We start from the raw sequence: 15,206 nt of genomic DNA, 5'->3' as shown, positions 1-15,206 counted from the left end.
TCCGGGCACAGTATCCTAACTGAGGCTTGGAGGAGGGTCATGGGGGGAGGAGCCAGTGCACACCACCTGATCCTAAAGCTTTACTTTTTGTGCCCTGTCTCCTGCGGAGCCGCTATTCCCCATGGTCCTTTCAGGAACCCCAGCATCCACTACGGACTCCGAGAAATAGAATTATCGGTAAGTAAATTCTTATTATATAAGGTTATCCCTGTATATATATATATATAGCGCTCTGGTGTGTGCTGGCAAACTCTCCCTCCGTCTCCCCAAAGGGCTAGTGGGGTCCTGTCCTCTATCAGAGCATTCCCTGTGTGTGTGCTGTGTGTCGGTACGTTGTGTCGACATGTATGAGGAGGAAAATGGTGTGGAGGCGGAGCAATTGCCTGTGTTAGTGATGTCACCCCCTAGGGAGTCGACACCTGACTGGATGGTCTTATGGAAAGAATTACGTGATAGTGTCAGCACTTTACAAAAGACTGTTGACGACATGAGACAGCCGGCAAATCAGTTAATACCTGTACAGGCGTCTCAAACACCGTCAAGGGCTCTAAAACGCCCGTTACCTCAGGTCGATACAGACACAGACACGGACACTGACTCCAGTGTCGACGGTGAGGAAACAAACGTATTTTCCAGTAGGGCCACACGTTACATGATCACGGCAATGAAGGAGGTTTTGAACATTTCTGATACTACAAGTACCACAAAAAAGGGTATTATGTGGGGTGTGAAAAAACTACCCGTAGTTTTTCCCGAATCAGATGAATTAAATGAGGTGTGTGATGAAGCGTGGGTTTCCCCCGATAAAAAACTGCTAATTTCTAAAAAGTTATTGGCATTATACCCTTTCCCGCCAGAGGTTAGGGCGCGTTGGGAAACACCCCCTAGCGTAGATAAGGCGCTCACACGCTTATCAAAACAAGTGGCGTTACCGTCCCCTGATACGGCCGCCCTCAAGGAACCAGCTGATAGGAAGCTGGAAAATATCCTTAAAAGTATATACACACATACTGGTATTATACTGCGACCAGCAATCGCCTCAGCCTGGATGTGCAGTGCTGGGGTGGCTTGGTCGGATTCCCTGACTGAAAATATTGATACCCTGGACAGGGACAATATATTATTGACTATAGAGCATTTAAAGGATGCATTTCTATATATGCGAGATGCACAGAGGGATATTTGCACTCTGGCATCAAGAGTAAGTGCGATGTCCATTTCTGCCAGAAGAGGATTATGGACGCGACAGTGGTCAGGGGATGCGGATTCCAAACGGCATATGGAAGTATTGCCGTATAAAGGGGAGGAGTTATTTGGGGTCGGTCTATCGGACCTGGTGGCCACGGCAACGGCTGGAAAATCCACCTTTTTACCCCAAGTCACCTCGCAGCAGAAAAAGATACCGTCTTTTCAGGCTCAGTCCTTTCGTCCCCATAAGGGCAAGCGGGCAAAAGGCCACTCATATCTGCCCCGGGGCAGAGGAAGGGGAAAAAGACTGCAGCAGACAGCCTCTTCCCACGAACAGAAGCCCTCCCCCGCTTCTGCCAAGTCCTCAGCATGACGCTGGGGCCTTACAAGCGGACTCGGGCACGGTGGGGGCCCGTCTCAAGAATTTCAGCGCGCAGTGGGCTCACTCGCAAGTGGACCCCTGGATCCTGCAGGTAGTATCTCAGGGGTACAAATTGGAATTCGAGACGTCTCCCCCTCGCCAGTTCCTGAAGTCTGCTTTACCAACGTCTCCCCCCGACAGGGAGGCGGTATTGGAAGCCATTCACAAGCTGTATTCCCAGCAGGTGATAATCGAGGTACCCCTCCTACAACAGGGAAAGGGGTATTATTCCACGCTGTTTGTGGTACCGAAGCCGGACGGCTCGGTGAGACCCATTTTAAATCTGAAATCCTTGAACACTTACATAAAAAGGTTCAAGTTCAAGATGGAGTCACTCAGAGCAGTGATAGCGAACCTGGAAGAAGGGGACTATATGGTGTCTCTGGACATCAAGGATGCCTACCTCCATGTCCCAATTTGCCCTTCTCACCAAGGGTACCTCAGGTTTGTGGTACAGAACTGTCACTATCAGTTTCAGACGCTGCCGTTTGGATTGTCCACGGCACCCCGGGTCTTTACCAAGGTAATGGCCGAAATGATGATTCTTCGTCGAAGAAAAGGCGTCTTAATTATCCCTTACTTGGACGATCTCCTGATAAGGGCAAGGTCCAGAGAACAGTTAGAGGTCGGAGTAGCACTATCTCAAGTAGTACTACGACAGCACGGATGGATTCTAAATATTCCAAAATCGCAGCTGATTCCGACGACACGTCTGCTGTTCCTAGGGATGATTCTGGAAGAACTTTCCAGTGGGATCTGCTGGACAAATGGTCCGGATCGCATCTTCAAATGCATCAGCGGATAACCCTGTCTCCAAGGACAAGGGTGTCTCTCCTGTGGTGGTTACAGAGTGCTCATCTCCTAGAGGGCCGCAGATTCGGCATTCAGGATTGGGTCCTGGTGACCACGGATGCCAGCCTGAGAGGCTGGGGAGCAGTCACACAGGGAAAAAATTTCCAGGGCTTGTGGTCAAGCATGGAAACGTCACTTCACATAAATATCCTGGAACTAAGGGCCATATACAATGCCCTAAGTCAGGCAAGACCTCTGCTTCAGGGTCAGCCGGTGTTGATCCAGTCGGACAACATCACGGCAGTCGCCCACGTAAACAGACAGGGCGGCACAAGAAGCAGGAGGGCAATGATGGAAGTGGCAAGGATTCTTCGCTGGGCGGACAATCATGTGATAGCACTGTCAGCAGTGTTCATTCCGGGAGTGGACAACTGGGAAGCAGACTTCCTCAGCAGACACGATCTTCACCCGGGGGAGTGGGGACTTCACCCAGAAGTCTTCCACATGATTGTGAACCGTTGGGAAAAACCAAAGGTGGACATGATGGCGTCCCGCCTCAACAAAAAACTGGACAGATATTGCGCCAGGTCAAGGGACCTTCAGGCAATAGCTGTGGACGCTCTGGTAACACCGTGGGTGTACCAGTCAGTGTATGTGTTCCCTCCTCTTCCTCTCATACCAAAAGTACTGAGAATCATAAGAAGGAGAGGAGTAAAGACTATACTCGTGGCTCCGGATTGGCCAAGAAGGACTTGGTACCCGGAAATTCAAGAGATGCTCACGGAAGACCCGTGGCCCCTACCTCTAAGAAAAGACCTGCTCCAGCAGGGACCATGTCTGTTCCAAGACTTACCGCGACTGCGTTTGACGGCATGGCGGTTGAACGCCGGATCCTGAAGGAAAAAGGCATTCCGGATGAAGTCATCCCTACCCTGATCAAAGCCAGGAAGGATGTAACCGTACAACATTATCACCGTATTTGGCGTAAATATGTTGCGTGGTGCGAGGCCAGGAAGGCCCCTACAGAGGAATTTCAACTGGGTCGTTTCCTGCATTTCCTGCAAACAGGACTGTCTGTGGGCCTCAAATTGGGGTCCATTAAGGTTCAAATTTCGGCCCTGTCAATATTCTTCCAAAAAGAACTGGCTTCTGTTCCTGAAGTTCAGACGTTTGTCAAGGGAGTACTGCATATACAGCCTCCTTTTGTGCCTTCAGTGGCACCTTGGGATCTCAATGTAGTTTTGGGATTCCTAAAATCACATTGGTTTGAACCACTCACCACTGTGGACTTAAAATATCTCACATGGAAAGTGGTAATGCTGTTAGCCCTGGCTTCAGCCAGGCGTGTCTCAGAATTGGCGGCTTTATCCTATAAAAGCCCTTACCTAATTTTTCATACGGACAGGGCAGAATTGAGAACTCGTCCTCAATTTCTCCCTAAGGTGGTTTCAGCTTTTCACTTAAACCAGCCTATTGTGGTGCCTGCGGCTACTAGGGACTTGGAGGATTCCAAGTTGCTGGACGTAGTCAGGGCCCTGAAAATATATGTTTCCAGGACGGCTGGAGTCAGAAAATCTGATTCGCTGTTTATCCTGTATGCACCCAACAAGCTGGGTGCTCCTGCTTCTAAGCAGACGATTGCTCGTTGGATTTGTAGTACAATTCAGCTTGCACATTCTGTGGCAGGCCTGCCACAGCCAAAATCTGTAAAAGCCCATTCCACACGGAAAGTGGGCTCATCTTGGGCGGCTGCCCGAGGGGTCTCGGCTTTACAACTTTGCCGAGCAGCTACTTGGTCAGGGGCAAACACGTTTGCTAAATTCTACAAATTTGATACCCTGGCTGAGGAGGACCTGGAGTTCTCTCATTCGGTGCTGCAGAGTCATCCGCACTCTCCCGCCCGTTTGGGAGCTTTGGTATAATCCCCATGGTCCTTTCGGAGTCCCCAGCATCCACTAGGACGTTAGAGAAAATAAGAATTTACTTACCGATAATTCTATTTCTCATAGTCCGTAGTGGATGCTGGGCGCCCATCCCAAGTGCGGATTGTCTGCATTACTTGTACATAGTTATTGTTACAAAAATCGGGTTATTGTTGTTGTGAGCCATCTTTTCAGAGGCTCCTTCTGTTATCATGCTGTTAACTGGGTTCAGATCACAAGTTGTACGGTGTGATTGGTGTGGCTGGTATGAGTCTTACCCGGGATTCAAAATCCTTCCTTATTGTGTACGCTCGTCCGGGCACAGTATCCTAACTGAGGCTTGGAGGAGGGTCATAGGGGGAGGAGCCAGTGCACACCAGGTAGTCCTAAAGCTTTTTACTTTTGTGCCCAGTCTCCTGCGGAGCCGCTATTCCCCATGGTCCTTTCGGAGTCCCCAGCATCCACTACGGACTATGAGAAATAGAATTATCGGTAAGTAAATTCATATATATATATATATATATATATATATATATATATATATATATATATATATATATATATATATATACACACACACACACACACACACACACACACACACACACACACACACACACACACACACACACACACACACACACACTTTACCCGGCACTCCTGTGTATTCCCTCCGTCAGGTAAATCTGCTCCCGTGCCCTCTTAGACGAGAGTGCATCCTCCCGTATACAGAACCTCCATAAAAGCGGCATATATATAGGCACTGGGAGACTTCATTCAAATGAAGAAAAACAGTGCTTTTATTGTAGCATAATCAATCTACGTATCGGGGTCGCAGCCCCTTCGTCGATACGTAGATTGATTATGCTACAATAAAAGCACCGTTTTTCTTCATTTGAACGAAGTCTCCCAGTGCATATATATATATAATATATATATATATATATATATATATATTATAAACAAAGTCTTGCTAATTCTTCCTATTTCTAGAACTACCACTATTTACTGGAGTTGCTTATCCTTTGAATTTGGTTGAGTTCCACTTCATTTTTTTTTTTCTTGTTTTTTTTAGATACCTGTGCTTGGAATAGAAATTGGGCTGGTTGAAACCAACCACCGCAATGAAGTGTACCAGTCTGTCAGAGATCCAACGCCTGGAGATATTGTTGAACACTGCGCTTCTTACAGAGAGCTCCAAATGGAGGGTTCCATGTTTTCTGGACTCCACTATAAAGGTATGTGCATATCTGATTAATTTGTCTTTTCTATATAATATGTACGGCTGGATGTAAAGGAGTCCGAGATCACTGGAGGTGCGGGATGCCGGCTGATCTCGGACGTTTTTTTGTTTTTGTTTAAAGGGCAATCGCTTATAAGGCATGGTTTCATCAGCATAGATCTGACCAGCCTTCGTAGGATTAGATGGAGAAGTTCAGAGTTTACCGCAAAGGTACCGCTTTTACAATCTGGCATAAAATATGAGGAATATATATGGGAAAATGGGGGAAAGGGATGTCTCCTGCACCAGACAAAGTTTATAATGTTATTCGATAACGTTATCCCCAAATTATATTAATGCATACAAAATTCTGCTAGTATCCATAGGGGGTGCTGCCATAGACAAGAGTAGAGAACGACAAAGGACAGAAAAAGGATTGTCTCTTCGTTGGCGCCATTGCTCCTCATGCACACTTCACACTCCGGTCACTGAGGGTGCAGGGCGCTGGGGGGGGCGCCCTGAGGGCAATATATGACACCTTGGCTGGCAAATCTACATCATATATAGTCCTAGAGGCTATATAGATGTAAAATTACCCCTGCCAGTATTCCAGAAAAAGCGGGAGAAAGTCAGTTGAAAAAGGGGCGGGGCTTCTCTCTCAGCACACTGGCGCCATTTTCTCTTCACAGTGCAGCTGGAAGACAGCTCCCCAGGCTCTCCCCTGTAGTTTTCAGGCTCAAAGGGTTAAAAAGAGAGGGGGGGCACAAAATTTAGGCGCAATATTGTATATACAAGCAGCTATTGGGAAAAATTCACTCAATATAGTGTTAATCCCAAAATTATATAGCGCTCTGGTGTGTGCTGGCATACTCTCTCTCTCTCTGTCTCCCCAAAGGGCTGTGTGGGGTCCTGTCCTCAGTCAGAGCATTCCCTGTGTGTGTGTGCGGTGTGTCGGTACGGCTGTGTCGACACGTTTGATGAGGAGGCTTATGTGATGGCAGAGCAGATGCCGATAAATGTGATGTCGCCCCCTGTGGGGCCGACACCAGAGTGGATGGATAGGTGGAAGGTATAAACCGACAGTGTCAACTCCTTACATAAAAGGCTGGATGACGTAACCGCTATGGGACAGCCGGCTTCTCAGCCCGCGCCTGCCCAGGCGTCTCAAAGGCCATCAGGGGCTCAAAAACGCCCGCTCCCTCAGATGGCAGACACAGATGTCGACACGGAGTCTGACTCCAGTGTCGACGAGGTTGAGACATATACACAATCCACTAGGAACATCCGTTACATGATCCCGGCAATAAAAAATGTTACACATTTCTGACATTAACCCAAGTACCACTAAAAAAAAGGGTTTTATGTTTGGGGAGAAAAAGCAGGCAGTGTTTTGTTCCCCCATCAAATGAGTGAATGAAGTGTGAAAAAGCGTGGGTTCCCCCGATAAGAAACTGGTAATTTCTAAAAAGTTACTGATGGCGTACCCTTTCCCGCCAGAGGATAAGTTACGCTGGGAGATATCCCCTAGGGTGGATAAGGCGCTCACACGTTTGTCAAAATGATGGCACTGCCGTCTTAGGATACGGCCACTTTGAAGGTACCTGCTGATAAAAAGCAGGAGGCTATCCTGAAGTCTGTATTTACACACTCAGGTACTAGACTGAGACCTGCAGATAGTGCTGCTGCAGCGTGGTCTGTAACCTTGTCAAACAGGGATACTATTTTGCGAACATAAGACGTCGTCTTATATATGAGGGATGCACAGAGGGATATTTTGCCGGCTGGCATCCAGAATTAATGCAATGTCCATTCTGTCAGGAGGGTATTAGAGACCCGACACTGGACAGGTGATGCTGACTTTAAAAGGCACATAGAGCCTTATAAGGGTGAGGAATTGTTTGGGGATGGTCTCTGGGACCTCGTATCCACAGCAACAGCTGGGAAGAAAATTTTTTACCTCAGGTTTCCTCACAGCCTAAGAAAGCATTGTATTATCAGGTACAGTCCTTTCGGCTTCAGAAAAGCAAGCGGGTCAAAGGCGCTTCCTTTCTGCACAGAGACGAGGGAAGAGGGAAAAAGCTGCACCAGTCAGCCAGTTCCCAGAATCAAAATTCTTCCCCCCCTTCCTCTGAGTCCACCGCATGACGCGGGGGCTCCACAGGCGTAGCCAGGTACGGTGGGGGGCCGCCTCAAAAATTTCAGCGATCAGTGGGCTCGCTCACAGGTGGATCCCTGGATCCTTCAAGTAGTATCTCAGGGGTACAAGCTGGAATTCGAGGCGTCTCCCCCCCGCCGTTTCCTCAAATCTGCCTTGCCGACAACTCCCTCAGGCAGGGAAGCTGTGCTAGAGGCAATTCACAAGCTGTATTCCCAGCAAGTGATAGTCAAGGTGCCCCTACTTCAACAAGGACGGGGTTACTATTCCACACTGTTTGTGGTACCAAAACCGGACGGTTCGGTGAGACCCATTTTAAATTTGAAATCCTTGAACACATGCATAAAAAAATTCAAGTTCAAGATGGAATCGCTCAGGGCGGTTATTGCAAGCCTGGAGGAGGGGGATTACATGGTATCCCTGGACATCAAGGATGCTTACCTACATGTCCCCATTTACCATCCTCACCAGGAGTACCTCAGATTTGTGGTACAGGATTGCCATTACCAATTCCAAACACTGCCGTTTGGACTGTCCACGGCACCGATGGTCTTTACCAAGGTAATGGCAGAAATGATGATACTCCTTCGAAAAAAGGGAGTTTTAATTATCCCGTACTTGGACGATCTCCTTATAAAGGCGAGGTCCAAGGAGCAGTTGTTGGTCGTAGTAGCACTATCTCGGGAAGTGCTACAACAGCACGGATGGATTCTATACATTCCAAAGTCACATCTGGTTCCTACCACACGCCTACTGTTCCTGGGGATGGTTCTGGACACAGAACAGAAAAAAGTGTTTCTCCCGCAGGAGAAAGCCAAGGAGCTGTCATCTCTAGTCAGAGACCACCTGAAACCAAAACAGGTATCGGTGCATCACTGCACACGAGTCCTGGGAAAAATGGTAGCTTCTTACGAAGCAAAATTCCATTCGGCAGGTTCCATGCAAGAACCTTTCAGTGGGACCTCTTGGACAAGTGGTCGGGATCGCATCTTCAGATGCATCGGCTGATACCCTGGTCCTTGGAGACAGGGTTATCTCTACTGTGGTGGCTGCAGAGTGCTCATCTTCAAGAGGGCCGCAGATTCGGCATACAGGACTGGGTCCTGGTAACCACGGATGCCAGCCTTCGAGGCTGGGGGGCATTCACACAGGGAAGAAATTTCCAAGGACTTTGGTCAAGTCAGGAGTCGTCCCTACACATAAATATTCTGGAACTGAGGGCCATTTACAATGCCCTAAGTCTGGCAAGGCCTCTGCTTCAAAACCAGCCGGTACTGATCCAATCAGACAACATCACGGCAGTCGCCCATGTAAACCGACAGGGCGGCACAAGAAGCAGGATGGCGATGGCAGAAGCCACAAGGATTCTCCGATGGGCGGAAAATCACGTCTTAGCACTGTCAGCAGTGTTCATTCCGGGAGTGGACAACTGGGAAGCAGACTTCCTCAGCAGACACGACCTCCACCCGGGAGAGTGGGGACTTCATCCAGAAGTCTTCCAACTGTTGGTAAACCGTTGGGAAAGGCCACAGGTGGACATGATGGCGTCCCGCCTAAACAAAAAACTAGATATTGCGCCAGGTCAAGGGACCCTCAGGCAATAGCTGTGGACGCTCTAGTGACACCGTGGGTTTACCAGTCGGTTTATGTATTTCCTCCTCTGCCTCTCATACCAAAGGTACTGAGAATAATAAGAAAACGAGGAGTAAGAACGATACTCGTGGTTCCGGATGGGCGAAGAAGAGCTTGGTACCCAGAACTTCAAGAAATGATATCAGAGGACCCATGGCCTCTACCGCTCAGACAGGATCTGCTACAGCAGGGGCCCTGTCTGTTCCAAGACTTACTGTGGCTGCGTTTGACGGCATGGCGGTTGAATTCCGGATCCTAAAGGAAAAGGGCATTCCGGAAGAAGTCATTCCTACGCTGATCAAAGCCAGGAAAGAAGTAACCGCAAACCATTATCACCGTATTTGTCAAAAATATGTTGCGTGGTGTGAGGCCAGGAAGGCCCCAACAGAGGAATTTCAGCTGGGTCGTTTTCTGCTCTTCCTACAGTCAGGGGTGACTATGGGCCTAAAATTGGGTTCCATTAAGGTCCAGATTTCGGCTCTGTCGATTTTCTTCCAGAAAGAACTGGCTTTACTGCCTGGAGTTCAGACATTTGTAAAGGGAGTGCTACATATTCAGCCCCCTTTTGTGCCTCCTGTGGCACCTTGGGATCTCAACGTGGTGTTGAGTTTCTTAAAATCACATTGGTTTGAGCCACTTAAAACTGTGGATTTGAAATATCTCACGTGGAAAGTGGTCATGTTATTGGCTTCGGCCAGGCGTGTGTCAGAATTGGCGGCTTTGTCATGTAAAAGCCCTTATCTGATTTTCCATATGGATAGGGCAGAATTGAGGACTCGTCCCCAGTTTCTCCCTAAGGTGGTATAAGCTTTTCACTTGAACCAACCTATTGTAGTGCCTGCGGCTACTAGGGACTTGGAAGATTCCAAGTTACTGGACGTAGTCAGGGCCTTAAAAATTTATATTTCCAGGACGGCTGGAGTCAGGAAAACTGACTCGCTTTTTATCCTGTAGGCACCCAACAAAATAGGTGCTCCTGCTTCTAAGCAGACTATTGCTCGCTGAATTTGTAGCACAATTCAGCTGGAGCATTCTGCGGCTGGATTGCCGCATCCTAAATCAGTAAAAGCCCATTCCACGAGGGAAGTGGGCTCATCTTGGGCGGCTGCCCGAGGGGTCTCTGCTTTACAATTTTGCCGAGCTGCAACTTGGTCAGGGGCAAACACGTTTGCTAAATTCCACAAAATTGATACCCTGGCTGAGGAGGACCTTGAGTTCGCTCATTCGGTGCTGCAGAGTCATCCGCACTCTCCCGTCCGTTTGGGAGCTTTGGTATAATCCCCATGGTCCTTACGGAGTTCCCAGCATCCACTAGGACGTCAGAGAAAATAAGATTTTACTCACCGGTAAATCTATTTCTCGTAGTCCGTAGTGGATGCTGGGCGCCCATCCCAAGTGTGGATTGTCTGCAATACTTGTATGTAGTTATTGCCTAACTAAGGGTTATTGTTGAGCCATCTGTTGAGAGGCTCAGTTATATTTCATACTGTTAACTGGGTGTAGTATCACGAGTTATACGGTGTGATTGGTGTGGCTGGTATGAGTCTTACCCGGTATTCAAAATCCTTCCTTATTGTGTCAGCTCTTCCTGGCACAGTATCCTAACTGAGGTCTGGAGGAGGGTCATAGTGGGAGGAGCCAGTGCACACCTGATAGTACCTAATCTTTCTTTTAGAGTACCCAGTCTCCTGCGGAGCCCGTCTATTCCCCATGGTCCTTACGGAGTTCCCAGCATCCACTACGGACTACGAGAAATAGATTTACCGGTGAGTAAAATCTTATTTTCTTATCCCTTCAGATCAATGTCTTTATTATATTCCATGCTGTTTCTAATGGATATCATTAGTGGGCATTGACATATTTCCACAATTATGATAATAGTATATATAATGTGGGTACCGCCCGTTAACCCAGGTGTATCTGTTCTATACTGAGAAATCTCTTACCACCTATGGCTGTACTAGGATTGCACACATTAATCAAAATAGGTGGATATATTAACAGCACGTCTTACAGTCCTAATATTGCTGTGTGACGATAATCCGTAACATGATAGTAAATTTATATGCATCATATACAGTTGAAAAACATCGTGTATTTCTGTGTATTACTTAATACATACACTCTCAATATGACAGAAATGCTTGATTGTTAATGTCTATGACTGTTATAATTATATACCGTCCGGGGTTTGATGGTCCCTCACTTATTGGTTTAAATGAGCGGGTATGTTTCCAGCGTGTCTCACAGCTTAAGTATTGCTGTGGGACGGTTGACAGTAACTTAATAAAGATACTCCATGCACTTTATAGTTTTATTTCTCTTCATGTCAATTGGTTCATTCACTATTGATGCAACAGAGTTTCTACTTTAAAGCATGTCGGTCATTACTGGCTGCAGCTGATATAAGCTGCCCAGGATGCAATGGTCCCTATGTGTTCTCTGTATCGGCAACTATTCGTATACAATTCAAATTCTGATACATTTGACCATTGTAGATTCCTACATAACAGTACCCTGACAGTAACAGTGATCTATAACATATTTTCTTAAAGTATAGGCATATTAGGCACAGTGATCAGTGAGCGGGCTTAGCGGCCCCGCTCTGAAACGCCGACGTGCACGTTTTGCAAATACTTTAACGAGGCAAACCCGATTGCCTGATCCGGAATGCTTTTAACAGGGCACCCCTCCTATCACGTTCAGACTTCCCGTAATATGTTTAATTGAACCGCTGTGCAGACTTCAATGAGCCGCATGACGCGTATGATCTCGTCCCCAATGGAACGCATACCTAATTCTAATAGTCACTCGGTAATCCCATCCAAAAATTGATTGATATCATAAGTGATACTTTAATTCGTAAATAAACAGACATGATCCTAATATTCAGAATAAATCCTGAATGGTTAAAAAAAATAAATATATATATATATATATATATTAATGTGATGATGGTGTCCGGCACTCAAAGCAATATAATGATGTACGTGCTGCGGTGCCCTCCGTGAGGGAATGGTGTCCCACTAGATACTTCCAAGGGTTGAGCAGGCGGCACTCAGCAGTCTGATTTCAATGTAAACTTTTATTCAACGACCGACATGTTTCGGAGTTTCCTCCGTCCTCAGGGCAGTAATAACAATTGTGCAAAAACACACTGGCTTAAATCCCCACCAAAATCAAAATCATAATAAGCTCTGATGGCACTCACCTGCTCCACTGCACGCCGACGATGCCGCTCTCCCGGTGCGCTGCCGCGTCTCGCGGGTGACGTCATCATGGCGCGCCGTGTCTCAGGGAGCATCCATAGAAACCAGGACGCCAATACACTGCGTCCATAGAGCCGCCCGTTGTTACTGGCTGTAACTGATAAAATCAAAATTAAACAGAGTGAAACATAAACATAATATAAAAACAGGCACTGACATGAATAACTCGTGAGTCCCTTCATGTAGATAGCTGTAATGTTACACCAAAGTACGTACTAATGGTGCCATACTGGCTTATAGTAAACACTAAAGACAAATATAATGTACTAAACTAGTGTTGATAAATAGAAACCACAAAGCCTTTGGTATAATTACATAAAACATTGCAAACCCAGATTCTCGTTAAGGCCCTTAGGGGAAATAGTCCCCAATGAAAATATCCATCTGGATTCCTTTTGCATAAGGGTCCTATTCCTATCACCCCCCCTATGTGACTTGGGTACATGGTCTATTAGAATAGCCCTAATGGATGCAACATTATGTTTGGCCACTAAGCAGTGTCGGGCAAAGGGCTGCTCACTCTGCCCCTTCTCATACGCTTTCTTGATGGCACTGCGGTGTAGGGCCATACGTTCCCTGAATTGGCGAATTGTTTTGCCAATGTAGGCCAACCCACACGGGCAAATTAAAAGATAAACTACATGTGTTGTAGTGCACGTAAGTCTATGTTGTATTTTTATTTTACGGCCAGTATGTGGATGGTTGAACGTGGGGCCTGACATAAGGGTGTTACGTGTTGCACATCCCAAACAACGATAACAGCCTAATTTTTGTCTCAAGAAATGAGACTCCTTGAGCTTGGTAAGATTAGTAACATCAAGCTTCATAACCAGGTCACCCAGATTTTTACCACGGGTATAGCAAGGCATGATACGTGTCTCCGCTAAAGATGACATATTGTGATCTGTCTGAATGATAGGCCACATTTGTTTGGCCTTTCGTATCACTCTCTTACTGGCAGTAGTGTGGGTGTTAACCCAGGCTAGTCTATTATGATCATTAGAGGCTTTTAAAGGTTGTAAGGTGTGCATATGTGGTATCTTTAAGACCTTTGCTTTAGCCGCCTGTAACTCTCGCAGTGGGTAACCTCGGTGCGCAAATTTAGTCAGCATGTTATCTAATGCCACCACTGTTTCTTGAGGATCTGAGGTAATCCGTCTCACTCGTAGGAACTGAGAGTACGGTAACCCTTGCTTAAGTGCTAATGGGTGGAAGCTTTGATGGCTAAGGAGCATATTGCGATCCGTGGGCTTAATGTAGATGGCCGTAGATATCTTATGGTTAGAGCAAGAGATGAGGACATCAAGGTAATTAATACTGGCCTCATCTATGACATATGTGTATTTGACCACTTGTGATGTCGAATTATGGCTCTTCCACAGGTCCACAAGCTGTTCCCTGGTGCCTCCCCAGAAGACGATTAAATCGTCTATATACCGTTTATAGTATATCAAATGCTGCGTAACTGCAGTGTTCAAATAGAACATCTGTTGTTCCACCTGATACATAAAGGCATTGGCGTACGATGGGGCCACAGCCGACCCCATCGCACAACCAGCCTGCTGTAAAAAGAATATTCCATTGAAGATAAAGTAATTGCGACTCAATACCATATACAGTAATTTCAAAAACACTCCTAAATCAGGACCTTTATACAATTCATTGTCCTGCAGTAGCAGACGCACTGCCTCAACACCCGCATCATGTGGAATGCAGGTGTAAAGACTAGTGACGTCTGCACTGCAGAGCAAGGTGTGTGGTGGCAAGCTATCCAAGTTCTGCATCTGTACCAACAATGCAGTGGTGTCCTTAAGGTAGGACGGGATAGCTTGGACACATGGATTCAAATAGGCATCCAGAAATACTGATACCGGATGGTACAATGAGCCACGTGCCGACACAATGGGTCGGCCTGGGGGATCCTCTAGTGACTTATGTACCTTCGGGACCGTGTAAAACAGGGGTACCCTAGGGAAATCAACCAAAAGCGCCTGCTTAACTTCAACTGAAATGAGATCCTGGTCACAGACCCCCTGCAAATAATGATCTAATTCGCTTTTATATTCAGCAGTGGGGTCCCTGGTAAGTTTAGTGTAAGTAGCTGTGTCACTAAGCTGACGGTCACATTCTTTGATGTATGCCGTCAAATCCTGGACCACTATGGCACCCCCTTTGTCAGCTTTGCGGACTACTATGTCCGTACGATCAGCTAGACCTTTTAAAATCTTGTGCTCTCCCCTAGATAAATTACTAAATGGAGTAGTGCTAGGCAGAGTACCCTCCCTTTCTACCATCCTAAGGAAGGTTTTAATGGAAGGATTCAAACTGGGGGGGTCAAAACTGGAACCAGGCATAATTTTACGTAATTGTGAAGGTATCAATTGACACAAGTCATTAGAAGGTCTAGAGTTGAAGAACTCTTTGCGTCTCAAAGTTCGACCAAGGCGATGGACTTCCACTTTCCAAGTGAGTGGGTCCGGGTCTCTGGCTGGCACAAAAGACAATCCCTTAGCTAGTAAGCGATATTCTTGATCGGACAAGGGTGTAGAAGACAGGTTGAAGATAAGTTCCTTCAGGCTCGCGGAGGATTTTGTCCTGAGGATCC

At 46.8% G+C, this 15,206-nt stretch overlaps 1 protein-coding gene across 1 annotated transcript in view; it reads left to right on the top strand.

The window, feature by feature from the left end:
• The window catches only part of CCNI2 (cyclin I family member 2), a 148,261-nt gene that overhangs the window by 23,605 nt on the left and 109,450 nt on the right, over positions 1-15,206 (top strand). The window contains exon 2 of the mRNA XM_063928177.1: positions 5,399-5,561. Coding sequence (XP_063784247.1) covers positions 5,448-5,561 — 114 coding nt within the window. The 5' untranslated portion in view covers positions 5,399-5,447. The remainder of the gene's footprint in view (positions 1-5,398; positions 5,562-15,206) is intronic.

Source organism: Pseudophryne corroboree, chromosome 6, assembly GCF_028390025.1.
Source record: "Pseudophryne corroboree isolate aPseCor3 chromosome 6, aPseCor3.hap2, whole genome shotgun sequence".
NCBI classification, from domain to species: Eukaryota; Metazoa; Chordata; class Amphibia; order Anura; family Myobatrachidae; genus Pseudophryne; species Pseudophryne corroboree.
The sequence above is the reverse complement of the archived record's forward strand: the minus strand, read 5'-3'. Positions and strand labels throughout refer to the sequence as shown.